At 40.8% G+C, this 25,773-nt stretch overlaps 3 protein-coding genes across 7 annotated transcripts in view; 2 read left to right on the top strand and 1 right to left on the bottom strand.

Annotated features, from left to right (window-relative positions):
* The window catches only part of PRKAR2B (protein kinase cAMP-dependent type II regulatory subunit beta), a 101,702-nt gene extending 87,233 nt beyond the window's left edge, over positions 1-14,469 (top strand). The window contains exons 7-11 of the mRNA XM_007083971.2: positions 4,224-4,325; positions 6,098-6,172; positions 9,277-9,342; positions 9,476-9,614; positions 12,739-14,469. Coding sequence (XP_007084033.2) covers positions 4,224-4,325; positions 6,098-6,172; positions 9,277-9,342; positions 9,476-9,614; positions 12,739-12,872 — 516 coding nt within the window. The 3' untranslated portion in view covers positions 12,873-14,469. The remainder of the gene's footprint in view (positions 1-4,223; positions 4,326-6,097; positions 6,173-9,276; positions 9,343-9,475; positions 9,615-12,738) is intronic.
* On the bottom strand, positions 10,895-24,813 carry LOC122233088 (basic proline-rich protein-like). Of its 3 annotated transcripts, XR_006210545.1 has the most exons (4): positions 23,248-23,871; positions 16,236-16,324; positions 15,021-15,176; positions 10,895-11,636 (listed from the first exon to the last, which is right to left on the bottom strand). XR_006210545.1 is itself a non-coding variant. In XM_042964428.1 (3 exons), the coding sequence occupies exons 1-3, from the start codon at positions 23,583-23,585 to the stop codon at positions 11,494-11,496; spliced, it is 570 nt and encodes a 189-aa protein (XP_042820362.1). In that variant the 5' UTR covers positions 23,586-23,871; the 3' UTR covers positions 10,895-11,493. The 3 variants fall into 3 exon arrangements, 1 of the variants encoding a protein (XP_042820362.1); XM_042964428.1 differs by lacking the exon at positions 15,021-15,176; XR_006210546.1 differs by lacking the exons at positions 15,021-15,176; positions 16,236-16,324; positions 23,248-23,871 and adding an exon at positions 24,641-24,813.
* The window catches only part of HBP1 (HMG-box transcription factor 1), a 30,164-nt gene continuing 26,901 nt past the window's right edge, over positions 22,511-25,773 (top strand). The window contains exon 1 of one of the 3 annotated variants that reach the window (XM_042964385.1): positions 22,511-22,896. In XM_042964385.1, coding sequence (XP_042820319.1) covers positions 22,882-22,896 — 15 coding nt within the window. In that variant the 5' untranslated portion in view covers positions 22,511-22,881. Of the gene's footprint in view, positions 22,897-22,993; positions 23,055-23,136; positions 23,199-25,773 lie in introns of those variants that run through there. The other 2 variants (XM_042964376.1, XM_042964394.1) reach the window with 2 other exon arrangements.

Raw genomic sequence — 25,773 nt, 5'->3', positions numbered from 1 at the left:
TTGAAAAGCAGCTGGGTAGAGAGAGAGTACTTGATGTCAGTGCTTCTCACGCACATGAGAATTACTTTGCAGGAGGCGGGGGCAGGGGGTGGTTAAAACAAATCCTTGCTGAGGCCGCACTATAGACTAATTTAATCAGACTCTGTAGAGTTGGGTCCTGGGCTTTTAAAATGAATTTGTTAATAGTGATATTTGTAGAAGGCTTAAAAGTCAGTTTAAAGACACTTGGGTGAGGTGGGAAGGGAGGGTCTTTTCATACGTGGTATCAGGGTGCAGAGTAGCCGATTCTAGAAGACTATTTAAGATGGTGCTTCTCAGACTCCAGTGTGCTTACCTGGGAACATAGTTAAAATGTAGATTCTGGTTCACTAGGTCTGGAATGAGGCCTGTGATTTTGTGTTACTCATAAGCTCCCAGGGCACCCCAGTGCTGCTGTGCCCAGAACACACTATTTAAGTAGCGCTGATTTAAGGGCATGTTTGTGATACTTGTATTTTCCTTTTAAATTGTTGAAAACAGCCCACCCTGTAGTTTCAACACAGATATATTCGCTCAAGAATCCTTTTGTGGAAGGAAGAGAGGTTGAGAAATTGGAAGTCTGTTAGGATCTGGTTCCCAAGGACTATAGCTTTACAGAAGTAGCACATTACTCGGTGACGTCTCAGCATTTAACTGTGAAGCAAATTCAGTTGATAAAAATGTCTTGCTCAAAGAAACAGTACATACTGTATTTCCTCTTATGAGAATCAGGCAGTTATTGTTTACATAGTAAAGATGTGATGGGTCTCATTTTCAGATGTACAAGAAAAATGGGAATTGTTTCACACGGGAGGAAACTCATTGTCATCTGAAGTGTTTCAGGGACTATTAAAGATTTGAACACCCAAAGCCAGCTAAGTAGAAACTCCTGACCAGACCAGGCTAGGTCCATAGGAAGTGTTTGCCTGTCATCAGAATGGTGGGCTGAACCCACAGTCTGCTGTGAGCTGTTTCATTAAGGAAGGCACCAGTTAAAAATGTATTTATTCCAGGGGCACCTGGGAGGCTCCGTCGGTTAAGTGTCCTGGTGCACCTTAAACTATGTATGGAGGTCCAGCATTTCCCAGTGTGTGATACTCAGGCCATCAAGAAGGATCAAGCATTTTCAGAGATTTTTACTCATCTATAGATGTTATTAAAGTGGGCAGTTTGTGATGGTCACCTTTGGGTATGTGCATGACCACAGTGACTTTTTAAAGATTAGGATAGTGAACATATCACTTAATATTTCAAACCTGGTTTTTGAAGAGCAACTTATCAAACTAGCCCCTTTTCAGAGAAAGTCGAGTAGAAAAGATACTTTTCTTTAAGGGCAACGGATTGGAGCTCTGCCATATATGTGCAGGTATAAAGATAAGCACATCCCAAGAGAAAAGTCCTTTGTGGACTCGTCTGACTTTGTAAATAGGACTCTTCGCCTTAGGGGATTAACTGATGTGCATGACCCTGCCCATGATTCGGGAGGCCATGATTGATGTGGCTAGGGTGAAAACTTTTGAAGTGGGCATTTCTGGATTTTAATTATATGTCACAGGGGGTGTGAAGAGGTGGGCCACTAATAAAATTTTTCCCGAGATGTACACTACTTTGTGGTTCGTCTCTAAATCACTAAACTATTTCTAGTCTTCTCTGTTTTGCAATTAACTCTGTCCATTAAACAGTGTTGCAGTTGGTTCCCAAATGATTATGTATCAGAATCACTTGGGGAGCTTTTATGAACTATAGATTATTGAGCCCTACATGCAGACACTGTTTGAGTCATTCAAGTCTGGGATCTGAGAAACCTTTGTTGTTGTTGTTGTTGTTGTTGTTGTTGTTGTTGTTAACACTAGAGCTGATTCTCATGCAGACCCAAGCTTGGAAATTATTTTAGTAAATTTACTAATTACCTTGCAAATTTTTCTCTTTTAAAAAAAGTTATTAGGATTGCAGCTCCAAATTACAGCTCTTGTAAAATTGTAATAAACTAAATGGGGGAACAGGATGTTTGCTTTGCTTTCCTAGAGACTTATGCTCTCCACACTCTCATTTTTTCCCGTCCTACCAGTTCAATTAAATTCAGCCTTACTATGTCAGTGCAGTAATTTAATAATTAATGAACATAACTCCATTTTATTTTATATTAAAATGGTGTAATTGATTATCAGTGAATGACTAATTATGGGGACTCTTTACTATGAACTATTATGAATAATGTTTTGTAGAAATTTTTCAAAGTAGTTTGTAGGAAAACCATTTTTTGAGCTGTTTATTATCTTTAAAATTTTCCCTAGTTCCTTAATTGAGTTCTGTATCTTTGAGGTTAAGTAGTGTAAACAGAGGAATGTTTTAGGGCCCTGAGAATGGTAAACACTGGCATTCAGCTCTGACAGTCAAGAAAGTCATAGTTTCTCTGTGCACATTTTTTTAAAAAAGAAAAACTCTGACACACTGTGGATATGACAGCCTAGCATACATGATTTTTTAAGGTCTCATAGTTGCCTTATGATTAAAAAAATTTTGGGGGTGCCTGGTTGGCTCAGTTGGTTAAGTGTCTGACTCTCATGATCTCACAGGTCATGATCTCACAGTTTGTTGGTTTCAGGCCCGTGTCGGGCTCTGTGCTGACAGCTCAGAGCCTGGATCCTGCTTCAGATTCTGTGTCTCCCTCTCTCTCTGCCCCTCTTCCAGTCTCTCTCTCTCTCTCTCAAAAATAAACAGGGGCGCCTGGGTGGCGCAGTCGGTTAAGCGTCCGACTTCAGCCAGGTCACGATCTCGCGATCCGTGAGTTCGAGCCCCATGTCGGGCTCTGGGCTGATGGCTCGGAGCCTGGAGCCTGTTTCCGATTCTGTGTCTCCCTCTCTCTCTGCCCCTCCCCCGTTCATGCTCTGTCTCTCTCTGTCCCAAAAATAAATAAAAAACGTTGAAAAAAAAATAATTAAAAAAAAAAATAAATAAATAAACAAACATTAAAAAAAAATTTCTAATAGTGTTTTTCATGTATTTTTTTTCTGCAGCCCACATCAAGAAACACATTAGGAAATCTCACAACCAGCGCATGTGTATGTGTGTCTTTGTGTATAACTGAAATAAATCCCTAAATAACACTTTACTAAAAGATGTGCATGCTGAGATTTTCTATTCTTTATTTTTTATAAAAATGCTGGTCATGGATGAAGGGAGTCAAAAGGAACAGACTTCCATTTATAAAATTCATACAACCTGGGATGTCATGTACACCATGGCCACTGTAGCTCATAATACTGCATTGTATATTTGAAAGTTGCTAAGAGGGTAGATCTTAAAAGTTCTCTACTGGAAAAAAAGAATTCGTAACTATGTATGGTGATGAAAGTTAACTAGACTTACTGTGATCATTTCTCAATATATATGAATACCAATCATTGTATTGTACTCCCTAAACAAATTCAGTTTTGTAGGTCACTTATACCTCAATTAAAAAAAATGCTGGTATGTTCCACTGAAATGATTTTGTGACACTCTTGGGCTGTCATCCACAGTAAAAGAACTTGTGCTATCCTGAACTCAGAGACACACAGTGGTGGCTTCTGGAGACGGGGTGGTGTGGGGGGCATGTTGGTCAAAGGGTACAGATTTGCATTTACAAGGTGAATGAGTTCTGGGGATTGAATGAACAACATGATAATTATGGTTAACAACATTGTATTGTTGCTAAGAGAAGTCTTAAATGTGGTCCTTACAAAAAAGAAAAGGGTAATTATTATGTGAGGTGGTATTAACTAACTCTCTGTGGTAATCATTTCACAAGGTATATAAGTGTATCAAATCAACAAGTTATATACCTTAAACTTACGCAGTATTATAGATCCTTTGGATCTCAATAAAGCTTGGAGGAAAACCAAGATGGTCCTATTGCCTTTTTTTAAATGGTGCAATAGTGCCACCTTGTGGTTTGTCCCAATTACACGTTGACCAGATCTGTTCTGAATTAAAGGAAACTCATGTTTCCTTTAAAAAAAATGAAAGTAATATTTTATATGGGTGTATATTTTATGGTTGAAGAAATAAAAAATCTGCAAAGGATAATAATGGTAACCTTTTATTTCAAGGTCTTCAGTTATTGTTTGTTCCTTATAGGGAATAGAATGAAACTACCTCTTCAAACTTTTTTCCTAATAAAATCTGTCTTGTAACTGTATTTGTATCTGCTGTTCTGCCTTTAGGACAGGGTAACCTTCAGGAGAATAATTGTAAAAAATAATGCCAAAAAGAGAAAAATGTATGAAAGCTTTATTGAGTCACTGCCATTCCTTAAATCTTTGGAAGTAAGTATATGTATATGCTTTTGTTTTATTTTGCTTTAAAATGTTTGGAATATTTTGTTCCATAGAAAAGGTTCTTTGAATAAAAATGTATCCACATTTTTAGTTGAAAAAATTAAATTGTGGTGTTTGTATAACTTGGTATTTCTTTTACTACCTATGACTGCATTTGTTTTATTTTGCTTAGTTTTACAAGTAATAGACTTCTGTGAGTATCTATAACATATTTATATGTGGGTTTTATCTAAAAGCAGACCTAATTAGTATTTACCCAAAGAAAACAAAAATAACTTATTCAAAAGGTTACATACATCCCAGTGTTTAAAGCAGCTTTATCTACAATAGCCAAATTATGGAAACAGCCCATGTGTCCATCCACTGATGAATGGATATAGAAGATGTGGGACATATACAATGGAATATTATTCAGCCACAAAAAAGAATGAAATCTTGCCATTTGCAATGATGTGGATGGAGCTAGAGAGAGTATAATGCTAAGTGAAATAAATCAGAAAGACAAATAGCATATGATTTCTCTCATGTGGAATTTAAGAAACAAAACAAATGAGCAGTGGGGGCGGGGGGGAAGTAAAGAGAGAGAGAAACCAAGAAACATACCCTTAACTATATAGTCTCATGAGAACAAGCCGATAGTTACCAGAGGGTGGGGGTATGGGTAAAAATAGGTGACAGGGGTTAAGGAGGACACTTGTGATGAGCATTGAGTGTTGTCTGGAAGTGTTGAGTCACTGTACTGTGCACCTGAAACAAATATTACGCTACATGTTAACTAACTGGAATTTCAATAAAAACTAAAAAAAATAAGAGCAGACTGAAAATAATATATAAATGTAGGCAGTAGCACTAGTTGTGCCTTTACAGGGACAGCTTGTCAAAACGGTGTGTCCTCCCTGGCCTCTCCTTCCCAGTCAACTCTGCTGTTTACTCCTCTTCTCCTTCCTGTTCACATTGGCCTTCCAGGGTCTCTTCTGTTTTCCGGCTACACTTACGCACTTAGTGAGCTTGTCATATCCCCTGGCTGTAAATACTGCCTATATGTTGATGCCTCCTGAAATTGACATCACTAGGCAAGGTCCCTCCCTCAAATGGCCGATATATTTATCCAACTGCATATTTGACCTATGCCCTAAGATGTCTAATAGATATCGCAAACCTAGTGCATCCTCGACCTCCTCCCCCATGCCTTCCCCATCTTACTGCACCTTGGCCAGAAGCCTTGGGATTCATACTGACTCTTGTACTGAAATCTCCTTTGGCTGGGTTGTCAATACATGCCTGGTAGAGGTTCTGGCTGCATGACAGAATGTGTATGAGGCAGCTGTTAATATGTAGCAGCATCTCTTTTAAATGAAAGGAGATCAGGGGCTGGAAATCCAGATGCCTTCAGATTTGGACAAGTAACATAAAGGAGAAAACGAAGCCAGGATGGGATTTGGGTCAAGCTGGACGACAAGTGCTCCAGCTAAAGATCAGCAGCTAGTCTCCCACAGCTTGTAGCTGGTGCCATGTGCAAATGTGGGCCGGGTGTTGTGAGTCTCCTTCCTGATTTTTCAAGAGAAGCTGAAAATTAAGATTTTTATGAGAAATCTATTTTAAAATGCTGGCAGTTCATTAATCCAACACACACACACACACACACACACACACACACACACTGCTGGGTTTATTTGGCTTAAAGGCTACCAGTTTTTAACTTCTGAAATAGGATTACCCAGATCATCTGTGTGATATTATCTTTTTTTTTTTTTTTTAAGGTTTCTGAACGCCTGAAAGTGGTAGACGTCATAGGCACCAAAGTATACAACGATGGAGAACAAATCATTGCTCAGGTATAGTCCTTTTTAGGTAGTTCACCTTAGGGTTATATTCCGAAAGGTTCTTAACCTGTGGCAGATCTTGACCAATTTTTCATATGTGTCTATAATTAGTATGCAGTGATGGATTAAATGATTATTAGTTCCACCAAATGACCTGTTAAAAGTGGTTTAATTTATAGCCATTAAGCTATCTGAATATTTTTATTTATATAATTAAGTCCCGATGAACATGTATTAAATCATCACATGGATTTCTGGATAATTTTATTATTTGTACGTGACATGAAATTCAAATATATCTAAACAATAAGATGTTGTTAATGATCAGAAAAAACAGGTGGGTATTCCTCGAGATAGTAAGGACCCAGTAGGTGCACTGGGAGTTATTGCAGAGTTTTGCACGATGAGTTCATGATGAGACCTCCTGGGGCTGCTCCCTGATAAAATTAATCAAGAAGGGAACACACTGCACCCTGTACTTTTTAGGTTTCCAGGCACTAAATTGGGGCCAATGTGCTGTTTAACCCCTAAAGCTTTTCTAAGATCCCAGTTGTAACCTTGGTTACAATAGAGCTGCGGAGAAGTAGGATTTATGAAAACAGTTGAAGTTCACAGACACAGCTACAGATCTTGTATTAACTTGTATTTCCTAGTTACAGTTTTGAAGTATTGAGTGAATGATTTAAACAGATTTTAAAAGATTCTGTAATATTTGTATCCAGATATTGATACCATATTATAATCTTTATCTAAAATATTGTCTCTTCTGGGGTGCCTGGCTGGTTCAGTCAGTAGACCATGGGACTCTTGATCTCAGGGTCGTGAATTTGGGCCCCACGTTGGGCACGGAGTCTACTTTAAAAAAATAAAAAATAAAGAATACTGTCTCTTGATATATGTGAAACAAGATTCAAGGTCTGTGAGACTTGAGGAAAGAATAATTTTTTAGAAGGAAAATAAGTAAATCGCTCTCTCTCTCCTATCAAACATATGCATGTATACACAGATTAGTCAGGGGTTGGAGAGAAGTGGAGTCAAATTAGAGAACAAGGCGAAGGTTCTACAAAGGTGAAAAATAACAAAGTACAGAGCACTTTTGAAATGACTTTTTTAGCCTTTTATTTTGTAATAATTACAGATTTGTGGTAAGTTGCAAAAGTCAGAGAGGTCTCATGCCCTTCTCCCCCACTGTCTGACGGTGCGTCTTGTATCACTACAGTTCAATGTCACACCTAAGGAACTGACAGTGGTACGATCCATAGACCCTGTTTCACCACTTTTACATCGTTTTGAGCGCAGTTTTCTTTTTTCTTTTCTTTTCTTTTTTCTTTTCTTTTCTTTTCTTTTCTTTTCTTTTCTTTTTCTTTTCTTTTCTTTTTTATTTTAGAGAGAGTGCGTACAAGTTGGGGAGTGGCTCAGAGGGAGAGAGAGAGAGAGAGAGAGAGAGAGAGAGAGAGAGAATGAATATCCCAAGCAGGACCAATGTGGGGCTCGATCCCACCCCTGAGATCATGAACTGAGCCGAAATCAAGAGTTGGAGGCTCAACCAACAGAACCACCCAGGTGCCCCTAGAACACGTTTTTTTTTAAAAAATGCCTAGGGGCACCTGGGTGGCTCTGTAGGTTGAGCGTCTGACTTCGGCTCAGGTCATGATCTCACGGTTTGTAGGTTCGAGCCCTGCGTTGGGTTCTATGCTGACGGCTTGGGGCCTGGAGCCTGCTTTGGATTCTGTGTCTCCCTCTCTCTCTGCCCCTCCCTCGCTCACACTCTGTCTCTCAAAAAATGAATAAACGTTAAAAAAATTAAAAAAAAAAAATGCCTGGCTGGCTCAGTCGGTAGAGTGTGCGATTCTTGATCTTGGGGGTTGTGAGTTCGAGTCCCATACTGAGTGTAGAGATTAGTTAAAAATAAAATGTTAAAAAAAAGTAACACAGTAGTCTCTAGACCTATTTTTATTTAAAATACTTGAAAATTTAACATGAAGCTCTGATGAGAGATTATATATTATACTTAGGGTTTACTAAAGATCTTTGTAGATATTAGTTGTGTTTTAAGTGTTTATAAAACATTCATGTCTATATTACATAAACCTAGACAAAAATGTGTAAGCTGATACTGTATTTCTTACATTTTATGTACTAAGGAATTTCGAAAAACCAAAGTTTCTCTAGAATCACTTTGAGAGGCTCAGAAAAGTCAGGATCTGTTATTTTCTGTATTACACTATTTAAATAGGAAGGTATCATCAGAAATCAATACCCAGTTCACTCAAAACCCAAAAGCAGGAAAAAGCAGGTGTGTAGTTAGAAATGGCAACACTTTCAGAAGCCTTTTTTAGGCTCCCCCACCCCAGGTGGTGTGGAATGTGGCTAAAGACGACAGGGCCAACGTGGATTGCTTCCTGATGAGCCTGGTTGCTTTCTCCTCTTTGAGAGTTTCTCCCCTTTGGGCCACTGGTGCTAATTGCTTGTTATCAGAGGGTGATGCAGGGTGTGCATCTGAGTGCTTCTCCCAGAGCGGTAGGAGCGGCCGGCAGAGCGGGAGGTACTACTAGGAAATGGTGCTGCCATTTCTTTCTCTCTCTCTCTCTCTTTTTTTATGTTTATTTATTTTGAGAGGGTGGGGGAGGGGCATAGAGGGAGGGAGAGAATCCCAAACGGGATCCACATGGTCAGCACAGAGCCTCACAAGAGACTCGATCCCACAAACTGTGAGATTATGATCTGAGCCAGAACCAAGTCGGATGCACACTTAAGTGACTGAGCCACCCAGGCGCCCCCAGTGCTGCCATTTCTGACTGTGGACGTGGTCATCCAGGCTGGAGTTGGGGCCAAATTTTTACTTCAGCATTTGCCATGGTTTTGTTTTGTTTTGTTTTGTTTTGTTTTTTGGCTAGTTTTAGCAAGAAAGGCTGTGGTAGGAAGTTTATTAATTTTACAAATGAGCTCATTACTTGTGGTTGTCGAGGACAGCCTTTCAATTTAGACAGAGTCTGTTCCTATGGAGCTTCACTTGTCCGGCACAATCATCTTCACGTTTCGGGGCTTGAGAGGCAAGGGGATTGTTGTCACCCGAATTTGCATTTTTACCCTCGGTGCTTGTTTCTTTCTTACAGGGAGATCTGGCAGATTCTTTTTTCATTGTAGAATCTGGTGAAGTGAAAATCACTATGAAAAGGAAGGTAAGTGTTGGCAAGTCCCAAACACCCATGGGGAGCAAGGAACACCATAGGTTTCCTTTCTGATGCTTTAGACTAAGGTTAGCTCGGTTTTCATAAGCTGAGTCAAAGCGCATGCTCTTACTTCCCTTGTCAGGGCAAATCCGAGGTGGAAGAGAATGGCGCAGTAGAAATTGCTCGGTGTTCCCGGGGACAGTACTTTGGAGAACTTGCTCTGGTCACTAACAAACCCCGAGCAGCTTCGGCGCACGCCATCGGGACCGTCAAATGTTTAGGTAGGAGTCACAGCACTGTATGTGCTCCTCCGGGTGGAAGCTATTCCGTCTGCCTTTTATGTATTCATGTTGCTGTACTGATGGTCTTACTGGGTTCACACGTTTCACAGTCCCCACTAGAGAGAACAAAGTAAGGACTCATTGCATTATGAAATCGATTTGTGGGAGGCCCTTGTTTTTTTTTTTTAATTAAAATATTAAAAAAATTTTTTTTGATGTTTATTTTTGAGAGAGAGAGAGAGTGTGTGGGGGAGGGATAGAGAGAGAGGAAGACACAGAATCCGAAGCAGGCTCCAGGGGCCTCGAGCCCACAAACCGTAAGATCATGACCTGAGCTGAAGTTTGGTGCTGAGCCACTCAGGCACCCCTAAAATAATTCTTTTTAAAAAAATGGTTTAATTTTGAGAGAGCGAGAGCATGCACCCACGGGGTGGGGGAAGTGGGGGAGAGGGAGGGGAGAGAGAATCCCAAGCAGGTTTCACACTGTCAACTCAGAGCCTGTTGGGGGGCTCGATCTCATAAACTGAGATCATGACCTGAGCCGAAGTCACGAGTCAGATGCTTAACTGACTGAGCCACCCAGGCACCCCGCCCTTAGTTTTTTCTTTAAAATTTTTCACGTACCTATTTTCTCCTGTTTTCTTCTTTCATATAGGTGTGAAATGGCATCTTGTTTTAGTAAAGAATTCTGAGTATGGAGTTTTATGTCTAGTTTTTCAAATAAAGTTTGTGTTCCTCAAAAAAAAAAGCCAGAATAGTATTTTTATAGCATACATTAAGGTCTCTGGGCAAAGCTGGAAGCTCTTTGGGAGTACTTCCTCGTCCTGGTCCCAGGAAACCATGGTTTCAGGTTTGTCAGAATGCAGCAAAATCTTCTTTATTGTTCAACTTCTTATTTCCTAGCAGCAGAGATGCTGTCCTCAAATGGAAGACGTCTGTCTGTATCTGAGATCCATATATGAGAAAGCGCTTACTTTAATGGTGAAAAATGGAATTCAGGAGTCCATGTAGATGACATTTTAAGAAAAATTGATTCAACAGTAATTAGCCACTCTGTGTTCTTATTCACGGTTCAGTAGAATAAACTTGGCTTCAGTGTTCTTTTTTTTATGTTTATTTTGAGAGAGAGAGAGAGACAGAGACAGAGACAGAGTGTAAGTGGGGGGAGGGGCAGAGAGAGAGGGAGACACAGGATCTGAAGCAGGGTCTAGGCTCTGAGCTGTCAGCACAGAGCCCAACGCAGGGCTCGAACTTAACAAACCATGAGTTCATGACCTCAGCCGAAGTCAGATGCTTAACCGACTGAGCCACCCAGGCACCCCAGCTTTAGTGTTCTTAAGATCTGAGGGTCCCTTCAGAATCAACTTCCTAGAGGAAACCCTTTTTAAAGGGCTCAAGTGTTACACCTGGATGAAAAAGAAGGTAGTGAGAAACTGACAGGTAATTTTCCTGAGTATAGACATTAGTGAGAAAGAGTAAAGGTGAAGTGAAGTGAGTGAAATCCCATTATTTTTTTCCTATAACAGATTTATTCACATTAAAGAAAATTTGAGAAATACAGAGAAGTAGGAAAATCCCTTACCACCACTACCAACCCCCAGTGATTTCCACATCCTCATATAATTCCTCATCTTTTTTATTTGCATGGGTTTTCTATTTTTAAAGTGTTGTAAACAGTTGTTTTTCATTTACTGTACCTTACGCTCCTATTTTATTTCTCATTTTATCAAATTGTAACATTCTGTTAGGTAAACATCCACATTATGAGTTAATTGGTCTCCACTGGCGATTTTGGGGGTTTGGGCTCCATATTTTTTCGGGGGGGAGCAGGTTTTGTGTCTGTGCGCACAGACTACTTTTCCATGTATAGGATTTTTCCTTAGAAATGGTTCTCGGGAGTAGGCTTTCTTTTTACAGAGTTCACTGTATACTCCCAGCCCTCTTGACCTGTGCTGATGTACGTGCTACTGGCAGTGCAAGAGTGTCCACTCCCTCCGCTCTTGTGAACAATGTCCCTTGTACCTTTGCAAATTTGAAAGGCAAAAGAAAAAAAAAGTTTTAATAAAAATTTGCACTTCTACAGTAGAGAGTCTGATCATAGTTTCTACGAGTATATTATAAATTGAGTTTTTAAAAATGCATGAGACAGACCAGGAAAGTGACATACAGCATATACTTACAAGTGGAGAAGAGCATTCTGGCTGCTGTTTTGAATTGGCTAGGCGATAGTATAAGAGAGTAAACGTTACACAAGGTAACACCAGGTCTTTACAGCATAGCGTCGTAAGTAAGCCCCGAGAAGGAAGAACAGTAGAAGAAAAAAAGGCCTTGCCACCTTTGAGGAGAGTTCATGTTACTGAGGTGGTGAACTATTTTTTAGGGGGGCCTGGGTGGCTCAGTCGGTTAAGTGTCTGACTCTTAATTTCGGCTCAGGTCAAGATCTCACAGTTTGTGAGTGTGACCCCCACATCGGGCTCTGCACTGACAGCATGGAGCCTTTTGGGATTCTCTGTCTGCCTCTCTCTCTGCCCCTTGCTCTCACTCACTCTCTCAAAAATAAACTTTAAAAAACAACAACAACAGGTTTTTAGAATTACCAGACTTCACCATTATAGTCCCTTGTTTTTTTCTTACCCGAGACCAGGAGCCTCCCAGCAACCTAGCATTGCACAATCCCATTGTCAAGGGAACACTGGCTGTTTATTTTCTGAAGTGGAACATTTTTATCCTTGTGCCCTTTTCTTATATTTGATATTTATCTAAAAATACCATTGCAGCGTCACCTGGGTGGCTAAGTCGGTTAAGAGTCTGACTTTGACTTGGGTCATATCTTACAGTTCATGGGTTCAAGCCCTGCTGACAGCTCAGAGCCTGGAGCCTGCTTCGGATTCTGTGTCTCCCTCTCCCTCTCCCTCTGCCCTTCCCCTGCTCATGCTCCATCTCTCTCCTTCCCTCTCTCTCTCTCCCTCTCCCTCTCTCTCTCTCAAAATAAAACATTAAAAAAAATAAAAATAACCATTGCATTCCTGACACATGCAGAATGGGTATCCTAAATGACTTTGCAATTTTTCAGATTTGCAAAGAATGTTACATTTCTTTTTCTTCTCTCCTCTCCTTCTCTTAGCCATGGATGTGCAAGCATTTGAAAGGCTTTTGGGACCTTGCATGGAAATTATGAAAAGGAACATTGCCACTTACGAAGAACAATTAGTTGCCCTGTTTGGAACTAACATGGATATTGTTGAACCCACTGCATGAAGCAAAAGTATGGAACAAGACCTATAGTGACAAAATTACACAGTAGTGGTTAGTCCACTGAGAATGTGTTTGTGTAGATGCCAAGCATTTTCTGTGATTTCAGGTTTTTTCCTTTTTTTACATTTACAACGTATCAGTAAGCGGAGTAGTGATTTAATACTCTATAGGCTTTAACATCACTTTCTAAAGAATAGATCAAAACAATATTGACATACTGATGAAATGACTTTGTACTCCACAAAATTATGATCTCAGTGAGAGGTTTATTCAAATGATTGTAATATATTGAAAGTATCTGTGTGCAAGAAGATAATTGAAGGGTGTTACCATGGGCAACATGTGTTCATGTGGACTCCCTCGGATTGCTGTGTTAGTGACTATGCCCATGTAAAAGGGAACTTGGCAGTGAACCATGCTCTACAGCATGGCATCACATTCTTTTTACAACTCGCTATATATATAGTAAGTACAATTTTAATCATTTTTGTTTTCAAGTTTTTCTGGCTTGATAAGTTATGTGCTGGCCTTGGACTATGGCATAAAACATCATATGCAATTTTAAAACCTTTTATATTTTTGCAATAAAGTACGTTTTGACTTCTTTGGCCTAACGTCAGTAACCTACATGTTCCAGTGGTTTTAAGGACGGGCAATGTAGTCATTATGATAATAGGGAAGAGTCTTTTTTAGAGGAGAGATCATTAACACAGTTTCCTCATAAAACATATATCTACTTCCTTTTTTCATTGTATAGTTCTCTGTACTCTTAAAAAATTTGAGTTCGACATTTAATGTCACAGTTTTTTTTAAAGCTATTTAAACTTGTCTTATAGAAGCTGAAGATACTACATATGTTAAGGGCGGGGGGGGGAACTGTCCTATACCAAAAATATTTTGGAGTCCTTATCTACATGCCCACAGGATATTTCTCAGTTCTTCACTAGGCATACATAACACAGTCCTCTGCAGACATCTGTTCCCTTGGGTTTCCTTTATGGTGGTAGAAATAAATTTTTATAAACCATACATAAAAGGAATTTCTGCCCAGTCCAGATGTACCATTAGACCTTGCCATTTGCATTAACGTAGACTCAAATGTGCAGGATGAGCTCAGTTGTATAAATTTTCATTGATAATTGATATGCTTATTATTCTGCTATATAAGATGAATTAAATTCCACTCAACCAAAGCAGTATTATTCTTAACGTGATTTCTAGGCCCACGTGACCACAGTGTTTGGAGAGCTTAATTCTAACCAGTTGTTCACTTTTAAATGAGCAATTTCATTTTGGGGAAACAGGTTTTAAAAAAACATATACCTGGGTAAAAATATTCTGTGGCTGTTATAGTGTGGTGTTATTAGAGAATGTTTATGGTCTGATATAATGAAAATATGGCTAAAATAGGTTCATTGGGTCATGTATATGTAAACAATATGTAAAGTATAACTTCAACCCCATTTTAGAACACTGTTTAACGATTTTGCAAACCTTCATGTAGGAAGAGAGCTTACTACATGAAGATGACTTCTTTTCTACTTCAGATTTTATTTTAAAAGTCATGTCTGTTAGACAAGAAAAAAAAAAATGCAAAGAACCCACCCAAATTCCTGGTTCATCATTCTGTATTCTTTATCCACTTTTTCAAGATACCTTGTTGCATAAGCTGATTGTTAACTGTTCATGGAATAGCAAACAAATGCCTGTTTAATAGAGAATTCTGACCAAGGCTGTAAATGCCAGTTACATTATTTTCAGTATTGTTGGTTATATTTAAATTTACCTTATAATAAAGCACACTTTTATAATAAAATGTTTTTAATGAAGTTTTTTTTTTTGTTTTGTTTGTTTGTTTTTCACTAATTTCTTTACTGGTACTTCTGTCGTGCATACTGCACTATGTGAAAGCCTGACTGAGATGTGGCCAATGGGAAAACTGCCCCCCCCCTCCCCACCGCCCCGGGCGTAATGCAACCAGGAAACATGGCTCTTTATAGCAATAGGTTTTTCACAAATTTTAACTATCAGTCATATGTGATATAAACATATAAACAATTATGGTCTGCTGCAGACCATTGGGCCATTTTGGTTAACGAAATAAACCTGGCTAATAGGGAATTTATATGTCAAAGTGTCTAATTAAAATACCTTAAGTTTCACTTGTGGATGTGGATGTCATTATTCAGTCACCAGCCAAGGTATTTTACTACTTGGAAATTCTCTGTTGAAGTTTCATTCAAGGATCCAGCATGTGCAACTAAGAAATACTCTGGAAGAACATTCTGTTAACACAAGTGCTTCTCCCTGTTTGTTTTATGGTGTGTGTTTTCTGCATGTCATGATGAACTAGGGCTTGGTGCATATATTTTTGCAAACGCTACCTGTGATACACGTTGGGTGAATGTATTTGGCTTACTGTTAGAAAGGAGGGGACCATTTAAGGTGTGTAGAAATGTGCAGGGGAGCCACAGGACACGAAGTGAAGGACTCTGGACTTTATTGAAATATGTAAGATTAAGTGCTGAGTCCTTTCTAAAGCATCTTGAAGATACTGATCTAGTTTTCCTAATTTTCTCAAGAAATGTTATATTTTCTTTTAATTTTTTTTAATGTTTATTTATTTTTGAGAGAGAGACAGAGAGAGACAGCACGAGGGAGACACACAGTCCAAAGCAGGCTCCAGGCTCTGAGCTGTCAGCACAGAGCCATACTCGGGGCTCGAACTCACCAGCTGTGAGATCATGACCTGAGTCCACCCATGTTGGACACTTAACCGGCTGAGCCACCCGGGCACCCCAGGAAATGGTATACTTATAACAAGGACTAGATGACCTTTGGCACTTAAAGTTAACCATGTGTAATCCCAGAGGGGTAAGTAATACATCTGGATAAGCCATGGCTTTGTTAAATGACTGAAGAAGGAATTCTAAAATCTAAATAAAATGTTAGTACCTAAGGGAGAAATGGAATTCTTAACACATAAGGGAGAAATAGAATAATCAAGAATGCTGGCTTCTGAAATTAAGAGAGTATGAAGTACATACAGCCTGATGTTGAATATCAGAAAGAATTTTGACCCAAACAGATTGGAATAGGAGACCACCTTACCTCTTCCAGGATGTTTTTAAAGGCAGCAAAACTGGTTGGGCAACTGAAACTCTATGGTTGTTAGTCTTAACAGGTACTTTAAAAAAAAAAAAAAAACAACAAAACCTTAAAAGTATAACGAGTTATGGAAGCATAAACAGTAAAGTATACCAGGTATTTGCAGAAGTCTTGTGTGCCCAACAATAACTATGGGAGCTTAAATCAATTCAGTCTGTGTAAGTGAGGAGAATCAGTGACTTTGCCCAAATCAGTTACCTGGTGAGTCCATAGCGGAACTCCCAGACAGCTGACATCTCTTGGTTTCCTGTGCAATTCTTGGTCTCCTAGGCTTTCCTATATTGAACCTATGGAGAAATTTGCATCAAATTTGCAGCACAGGTGTAGTACGATGCTTGAGAGGAAAACTTTATTTGACCAACAGATCTGGGTTTTTCTGTTCTTTTTTTATGCTGTAAATACATAAAGCCTAAAATTGCTAGGAAATCCTGAAGATGCATGTAACATTTACATTTAGGAAAACATGATGTATGCTGTGGAAGGAACTGTCTGCACCATCAAAAAGTATCCAAAAAAGGACACTTACTAGGTAGGTGGCTTCTCTACATTGTGGTTTAACCACAACCTGAGCATTGCCATCACACCCCCCTCCCCAAACACCCCAAGACATACTGCAAAATGTATATACGTGAAATGTGTTAGTATCAATTAGAACGGAGTTGTTATAGTAAGTAAATGAAATTTTACTCTTAACTGCAAAAACGGAAAATGAGTTTTTTTTTTTTCCAGAGGCCAGCAAAAGCTTAAAGTGTGAGCTGGAAATGGACTCAGATGACAAAAGCAATAACCTAGAAGTGAAACTCTTTTAAGTGTTTTCTGTTCAACATCCAAAAAAAAAAAAAAAAGTTCAAGTAGAACCCTTGAGTTTATGAGCAGTAACTATGGTCAAAAATCTTGGATAAAGTTGCTTCTGATTGCTGGTTTTCCATCTTTGTCCTAATTGGAAACCCACCTAGATCCCGCTGAGGAGCGAGAGGAGAAACATGTCTCCCCAGAACGCCACAGCCTCTGTTAGGCCTCTCCTTTCCAGATGCCTCTATTCTTGAAATGTATACAAATGTCATGTTTTAAAGCCAAGCAATTATTTTAGGAGAGATGCTCACTACAGAGACCTCTTTGGCAAATCTTTTTCTTGTAATTGGTCCTTAAATTAGCTGAACTTAAATAGCTTCCACATGTTTATTACTACAGCATGTTGTGATAGGCTGCGTAACTTGAAGGAACAGAAGTAGATAAGACAAATTTTGTATGCCTACGTGTGACTGGCACGGAGGGAGACGGAATGAGTGGGAATTGCACTTATCTTGTAAGCAGATGAGACCTGCCCTCTTATAATAACGATGCATGTGTAGAGCAAGGACACAGCACACGGAAGCTTGTTCAGTCAGTGTTCAAAACCACGCAGGGCATACAGTGTAACACATAATCTGCTATACTAAGATTTGTGCTACTTGTTTCCTCCTAACTTCTCGTTCCCTGGTTCAGCAGGCATCTACTGATTGAGAGCTCAGACAGCAAGATGCATATGAGATAGTGGCGGGGGAAGGAGGAGGTGATGTACATGTTGGAGGGTGACCAATGGAAGCAAAAATATGAAGTGTGGCACAGTGTGATAAGACTTGTGGTTTTAATTGCTTCTTATCGGGCTTGCCTCTAAAACGAGGTTCTTACGACTGGCAACAAAAAGAAAACACATAGATGAGGGCCTAGGGTAACAGACATGAGGAGAAAATACATGGGAGTTTTGTGTTAGTTCAGATAACAAGAATGATCTAACACATGAGAAGTCATTTGAAAGACAAAAACCTTCATATTTCTGCTTCTAAATTTTATAAATAGGAAGTAGGATTAAGTTGAAATTGTTGTTGCCTTCTCTAAATGTTCACATTCTCATTAAAACCAAATTGGACAACTTAACAAGAACTGAGGGCAACTGAGGCCACAAAGGGTAGTCTCCTGTGTCCTGAAGACACTCAAGTTTATTTTTCTTGACTTGGATCTCCTAAACCCCACACAGGTTCAGCAGTTTTACCTAAATTTCTTGCCTGTACGGCAGCTCATTATCTAAAGTTGCATCCATTCTTTTCTCCTCCCAGTTCCCAAGTCCATTCTTTCCAACATTCCCCGCCTCAGCAATAGCACTGACATACCATCAATACTCACCCACAAGTCCTATGCAGCCTAGAAACCCAACAATCATTTTTTTAAGAAGATTTTAGGTAATCTCTACACCCAACCTGGGGCTTAAACCCACAACGCTGAGATCAAGAATCGCATGCTCTACCGATTGAGCCATGTTGTGTGGTCTCCTCCCAACCAACCTCCCCCCCCCCCCCACCCCGTCCCAGCCAACAATCATTCTTTAGTTCTCCTTTTCTCCTTAGTTCTTCCTCCTAAAGGCGATAGTGTTGAGACATTCACTTACACTGAAGAAAGGTCTTGCTTTATGGTCATCTGAGTATAATTTAAACTCATAGTTGAATCAAGAATTACAAGCACAACAGACATACTACTCCTTTCTAAAATGGCACTCATAGGCTCCCAGGCATTTCCTTACAATTTGAGTGTACCTGAGTACTTGGAATTATAAAATTCTTCTTCTTCTTTTTTTTTTTTTTTTGAGAGAAAGAAAGCTCACATATTGGGGGAGGAGGAAAGAATCTTAAGCAGGCTCCACGCTCAGCATAGAGCCCAACGTGGAACTTGATCCCATGACCCTGGGATCATGACATGAGCCGAAATCAAGAGTTAGATGCTCAACCGACTGAGCTACCCAGGCACCCCTAAAATTAATTTGTTTTAGTGTACAGTGGATATGGAAGGCTATTTCTAAGAGTTTAAATAATCTACCAAGAGAGAAACTATCTGAAAATTTGGGGCACTATTTTAGATCATACATGTGTTCCACTTCCTAGTTTTAGTACAGATGGTCCCATGTGGTTTGACTCACAATTTTTTGACTATATGATGGTGCAAAAGCAATGTGCACTCAGTAGAAACTGTACTTTGAATTCTGATCTTTTCGCAGGCTAGCAGTGTGCAGGGAGATCCTCTCTCATGACCCTGGGTAGGGCAGCCAGCCACAGCTCCCAGTCACCCACATCTGGTTATGAGGGTCCACAAACCATACAGTAACAGCCATTCTGTTTCTCACTTTTAGGACAGTATTCAATAAAATGCATGAGATAGTCAACACTTGATTATAAAATAGCCTTGGTGGGAGGTGATTTTGCTCAACTGTCGATTCATGTAAGTGTTTTGAGCCTTCTAAATGTTCATTTCCTTTTTAACAATTTGAACAGCGATATTCTCAATATGTAAACAATGCCCTGTACTTGCACTTAATCTTTCTTAGTCCAGCAAAGTAGTCATTGGTGTGCCAAATGTAGTCGAATTGAGGCAAATACATTGTTAAATTCTTAAATTAGGTAGTAAAGTAGTACTACTACCTTATAATACTACTTTAGGTAGTAAAGTTATGGTTAAAGGTAGTGAAAAAAAAAAAGATAAATCTTCTTAACAAATCAGCACTTCATGTTTTTTTTTATGAAAACAAGTATTTTACAAACTGCTAGAAATGCATTTTGATTTTAAATGACAACTTCTTGGCATAGTTTATTATGTGTTCTTTAATTGTATCTGTTTTAGTGAAAGAGTAGAATTTACATATATTTTCAAGATCTTACTAGTTTTTTTACTTTGATCTTTATTCTGGGTTATGAGTTGGTTTGTTTTATTAGTCACCAAGAATTAATGATGATGTTCCTGTTAAATATATATGAGGTACTACTGTGGTCATTTAGCTTCCCAGGAAAGTCAAAAGACAGAACTAATTATTCACTTTAAAGGTGTAGAGATTTTTTTTTAAGTAGGCTTCATGCTCAGTGGCGAGCCCAACACTGGGCTTGAACTCATGACCCTGAGATCAAGACCTGAGCTGAGAGATCCAGAGTTGGACATTTAACTGACTGAGTCCTGCAGATGCCCCAGAGCTGTAGAGATTCTAATACTGATATTTAATCAGTTGTGACTGAAATGTCAGAATTTTAGTCCCCAGTGACTTAGACAAAAATGAAAGTATGTGAAAATATTTCAATCTTTGTAGGCTCATCAATTGGCAAAGTGGTCAGCAAATAATAGGAACTAAGTATTTCTGCATGAGTGAATGAAAAAAAAAACTTTACAGGACTATTAAAAGGTACTTATTTATAATAATGTAAAAAATCTTGATCTGAAGTTGAAATTATTCTTCCCATCACTGTGTTCACCGATAAAAACATCTCCAGTAAAGCTTTTGGTAAGAACTTTCAGATAGAAAACCATTTATTTATTTAATTTATTTTGAGAGAGAGACAGAAAGCACGAGCAGGGGAGGGGCAGAGAGAATCCCAAGCAAGCTCAGTTCTGAGCACTGAGCAAAATGCTAGGCTCAGTCTCACAAACCACAAGATCATGACCTGAGCTGAAATCAACAGTCTTAACCAACTGAGCCACTTAACCAACTGAGCCACCCAGGTGCCCCATTGGATAGAAAACCTTTTAAAATAAGGTAAGGTTCAGCTAAAAACAGACCTCATGGTTTATGCAACGAATAGGGGTAAGGAGTGGCTCAGGCTTCTCAAAGCTCGTTTTTGGGGGAAGGAAAGCTGATTTTCAGTTTCCTTGTGGGAGTAAGACATAAATACTTCAAATTTTAATTTTAAACGATTAGGTAAATTCCACGATTTCTCTTTTTGTCAAAAAATGAAATACTGCAGAGGTACAGCAACCCTCCACTGCAAGGAGAAAAAAAGGAAGAAAAAAGAAAAAGGCAGGGTCACAGTCTAGTTCTTTTTTGGATCCCTCTATTATCTCTGAAAGATAATAAGTTCAAACCCTGTCCTTTCTTCTCAGTGAAAAATTTAGGTGTTTTGCTGGCCCTCAATTATTTTTAGGAAAAAAAGTTACTATTTGTGAATACAAGAACATAAATCTTTGATCATAGGGTAGACAGAACTATTTTAAAATAATTTCATTTCAAGGCTTCCAACAGGGAACCCCTAAAAGAACTGTAAAACTTTTTTCACCATGAGAATTATTTGGGATTTCTTGATTCATTGTGGCTTTCAGGCAGATTTAAAAATTCGAGAAATGCAGGGTGCCTGGGTGGCTCAGTTGGTTAAACTTCTGACTTCAGATCAGGTCATGATCTTGTGGTTTGTGATTTGGAGCCCCATATTGGGCTTTGTGCTGAGAGCTCTGAGTCTGGAGCCTGCTTTGGACTCTGTGTCTCCCTCTCTCTGCCCCACCCCCTCCCCTCTTCTTTCTCTCAAGAATAAACATTAAAAAATTAAAAAAAAAAAAAAACTTCAAGAAATGTAGGGGGGGTAGTGTTTAAAGGAATAATCAGTTACGGTTAAGGGCTCTTTTCAGTGGTTTGACTTTATAGATTTCTAACTAATGTAAGTTTTCCTCTTAATTCTAAGCATGCATACAGTGATCTAAAGATATAAAACCTGAAGCATAGCTTAAATGATTAAACACTAAAAGTTCAAAGAAAAAAAAACTTAATAATGCCTTTTGAATGTTAATGGTAAAAACAATTATAGACTCCGTGGACTGTGATGGCCAGCCATGTTTAAAGTGAAGTTGACTATAAAGCCAGGGAAGCCATCCTCCTCTGGTGAGTCAGAGTATTAGTAACTTAAGGAGGAACTCCTAGTGGCAACGAAGTGGAAAGACATTTTTCTTTCATCAATGGGAAGTCGTCTGGAGGAAAACACTGGTTAACAAAAATTTACCAGGGAAACTTGGATGATTCACAAATTAGGTTTAGGTCACACGTTACGCCTCTATTACCTTAACGAGCAAGCTGGTCAACATGGAAAATACCGCTTTGGGTTGCCTCAATTTCTAAGTCAATAGTAATCGTCCACCCCCTTACAGCTTTATAAATTCTCCAGACCCTGAACTTTTCTCTGTTAGTCCCCAAACCTTTCAGTGCCTGGCATACAGCCAGCATTCAACAAATCTTGGGTGAACTGATCAGAGCTGGCAAAGAAACCCTCTCAAGTTGCTCTCCGGGGGGTGGCCAGGAAAGGGTCGTGATAAAGAAATTCTAGTTCTTCCCATTGGAGCCCGATACCACCTTTATTATCCCCATAATGCCTGGGGCTGTGATTTGTGGGTGGCTTGGTCCCTCGCGAGGCTGCACTGCTTCCGCCTGTGCAGTCATCTCCTTCCCCTCGCACTAAAACAATACCTTGGCCTCCTGCCAAACTTTGAGCAGTGAGCGACTCTGCCTGTTTATGGCCCGAAATGGGTGCTGCGAGAGACTGAGGCTCTCCGAGTGCTAGGAGAGGCCCAGAGGAAAAGAGGCCGAAGCTTTAAAACACTCGCTTCCTCCGCCCCCTCCCTTTTGTCCCAGACACCAAAACAAACGAGCTGATACACGTGTCCCTATGACTCTTGTTTACTATCAAGACAGCGCTGTGCACGCCCTTCTGGGATACGTAGTCCAACTAGTTTCTCTCGCCTGCAGTTTCCCAGAAGAACAGAGCAAGGCTGAGACTACGAATCCCACAATCCATTTCGGGGGCAAAGTTTGGCTTAGGTCCCCGAAGTCTCGGCAGCAATCCAATCCGAAGCGCTCACTCTAGTGATTGACACGCCGTCTTCTCCAGTAAACACAACACAAAAGTCAATACAAGCCCGCCTCCCGAGACGGACCACGGTATTACCCAATGGGAAAGGGGAATGTTCGAATGGCAGTTCCGTGGACCAATAAGAGGGCGAAAGAGCGGGGCGAAGGCTCAGCCCCCGGGGGGTTGAGGGAGGGGGAAGACGAAGCTTGAAAGACTTGGTAATGGCGACGGGTTTGGTAAGTAGGAAAGTTTCGGTGGAGGAATGAGAGAGGCGACGGGAGTAGTAAGGCGCGCCAGGGAGACCGGCGGCAGTCGGAGAGGGGATATACAAGCGGCTGGCGGTGTTGTCGTGTCCAGGGCGGCCCGCGCCGAGGCTGCCCTCACTCCGCGGCTGGTTTGTTGTCTTTCAGTTCGGGAAGGGGTGGGGGTGGGGAAGGGAGGGGCAGGATCCCGAGGGGACCGGGCGGCCGGGCGAGCTCTGGTCCGCGCTCCTCTTGTGCGAAGGGCTGCCCTCACAGTGGAAGCAATTAACCGTCCGGTAACTGCCCGCGGCGAACCCACCGGACCGGCACCTCCCGCGAGCTCACCTGGGCTTCGCGGCGGCGCGGCCCGAGGGGGGTCTCTGGGGCGGGGGCTGGGAGGAGTCGGCGAGGTCCGCGCTGTGGGCCCGGTTGCGCGGTGGGTGGCCCGGCCGGGTGCGGAGATGGGGCGGGCCTGGGCGGGGGAAGGGGCCGACGCGGCGCCGGGGCTGCCCAGGAAAGTTTGACTTCAACTCCGCGAGTGTGGGCGGAGGGTCGGAGGTTGGTCCCGAGTGGGTGGCCGGCCGGGGGTGGGGGACCCCAATGAGGCGCCGCCTCCACGGGGGGCCGAGAGGGGCTCGGGCCGAGCTGGGAAGCTCGCGGAGCCGCTGGGCCCCGGGGCTCATTGTTACGCATTTCGAATGAATGGGCTCCGAGGCGCCTGCGCGGTGCGGCTGAGCTGAGGGGAAAAACAAGCCTGGAGTCCAGGCTGCGGTCACATGATGGGGGGAGGGGAGGGGAAGGCCATGAATGGCGAAAGAAGGTGGGGGATGGACTTGGCGTGAACCGGGAGGCGCTGCCTCTGTGACCGAGAGCCCAGGCTTGGCAGGCGTTTCCAGTCTCCGCCTTCCAACCTATGCTGCTGCCCCAGGCAGATTAAAACAAAACAAAAAAGAATCCGGGCGAAATCGACAGTGGGGGCCGGGTTTTTGTAGCTTCCTTAAGCCCTGCACTCTGTCTAGGGGATTTCACTCAAGCTGTGCGTTCTACACTGCCTAAGAGTTCGTTCTTCAGGAGTTTTCACCAAGAATCGTTTTTAAAAGCAGCACTGACGACAAGGCAGTACTCCAGTCTTTAGCTCAGGCTGCCACTTAGGCTAAGACCGGAGGAGGGTGGTAGGGAGTTGGGTCTGCTAGGAAGTGTTGGGAGTCCTACCATCAATTCCCGACGAAGTGCCGTAGATTTATTTCCCACTAACGAGCAGTAACGGATGACTCCCAACAGTGGTTTTGAATTAAAATTGCCTTTTAAGAATTAGAATACTTTTAACATTTGTAAATACTTTTCTGTTGCTTAACTATTGATAATGATCTACACTTGTAATGTATTCCTAGTACTTTCATTCCCCCCTCCCTTTTTTTTTTTTTTTTTTTTTTTTTTTTTTTTTTTTTTTGCTATTGTCTTTTGTTTTAGCTTGCTAACAAGGATGTTGGGGTAGTCTGTTCGGTGTCCTAGACTAAGCTACAGTAGCTTATCCCTCGGTACTTGTGGGTGTGTGGGAGGGTATGTTCCGAGACCCCCTGTGGATGCCTGAAACGAGGGAAAGCACTGAACCCTATACATGCTGTTTTTTCTTATGAGGGTTTATAAATTAGTGAGGTATTAATACTAGCTAATAAGAGAACAAATATAACAATACACTGTTAAAAAAGTTGTGTGAATGTGGTCTTTCTCAAAATACCTTATTGTCCTGTACTCACTCTTCTTGTGATGATGTGAGCTGATAAAATGCCTGTGTGGTGAGATGATGTGAGGTGCATGACCTAGGCATTGTGACTTAGTTTGGCTGCTATTGACCTTCTGACTGTAGGTCAGAAGGAAGATTGTTTCCAGACTCGGTTGACCTTGGGTAACTGAAATCACAAGAGTGAAACCTCGAATAGGGGGAAACTACTGTAATCCATTTTAAATACCTCAGTTCTTCACTTTAGAGATATAAGTTAATTGCAATTACCTTCTCTTCATCCCCGCCCACCTTAGAATTTGAGCTTGGTATGGAAGTCTTTTCCGATTAGGGAAGGACATACAGAAACGCATTCTGCGATATCCTTGCGGGTGGAAAGGATAAAGATTCAGGGAAGAATAGGCATTTGAAAGTAGGAGTCTAATCTCTGTTGGGTCAGTGCCTTTTCTCTCTTTTCTCAGTTCTTTTCGAAAAGAAGGTAGTCACATTCAGTCGTCAGAGTGCTGTTTTCCTCATCCATAAGAATAACTTTGTTCACAGAGCTGTTTTGAGGTTTTTATGAAGTCAGAGGAAGTATGTCAAATGCTCTGTACGTAGTAGATTGGCATTTGTAAAACCTAATTTCCTTCTTGTCCATTCACGGAGATTTAGCTATTTCTGGTCCTTTCCACCTGTCCTGTTTCTAAGATTTTGTGGATATTTATTTACCAAAGGTTACAAAACAAAGGCAATGAGACCCTTCCCATCCCCACCCGATAAAAATTTGTAATATTGGACATGACACTTCAAAGCACAGCTGCTGGAGAATTTTACTCTTCCCTTTTGAGAATCTCTGGTCTAGTTGCCGAGTTAAGTCAAAATACAAGGCAAGCTATGTCAAATCCTATAATACCAGAGCAGTATGCAAAAGCATGAATGAACAATAGGGTTAGCTCTACCAGGAGATATTTGAAAGAGGAGCTTGTTTATCAAAATGAATGTCTAATTGGTGTAATTTATGTGGGGGAGAATTTTTGAGTATGGAGTCTTCTGGTATTCTTTTACTGTATCAGGGGCCTTGCTTCCCCCAAATAGTTTGATGGAGAAAAGTCTGAGACAAAAATTTACATTGGTATAGGGATTTGAATTTT

The sequence above is a fragment of the Panthera tigris genome, chromosome A2, assembly GCF_018350195.1.
Source record: "Panthera tigris isolate Pti1 chromosome A2, P.tigris_Pti1_mat1.1, whole genome shotgun sequence".
Classification (NCBI taxonomy): domain Eukaryota; kingdom Metazoa; phylum Chordata; class Mammalia; order Carnivora; family Felidae; genus Panthera; species Panthera tigris.
Note: the sequence above shows the minus strand (reverse complement) of the source record. Positions and strands in the feature narration are given on the sequence as shown.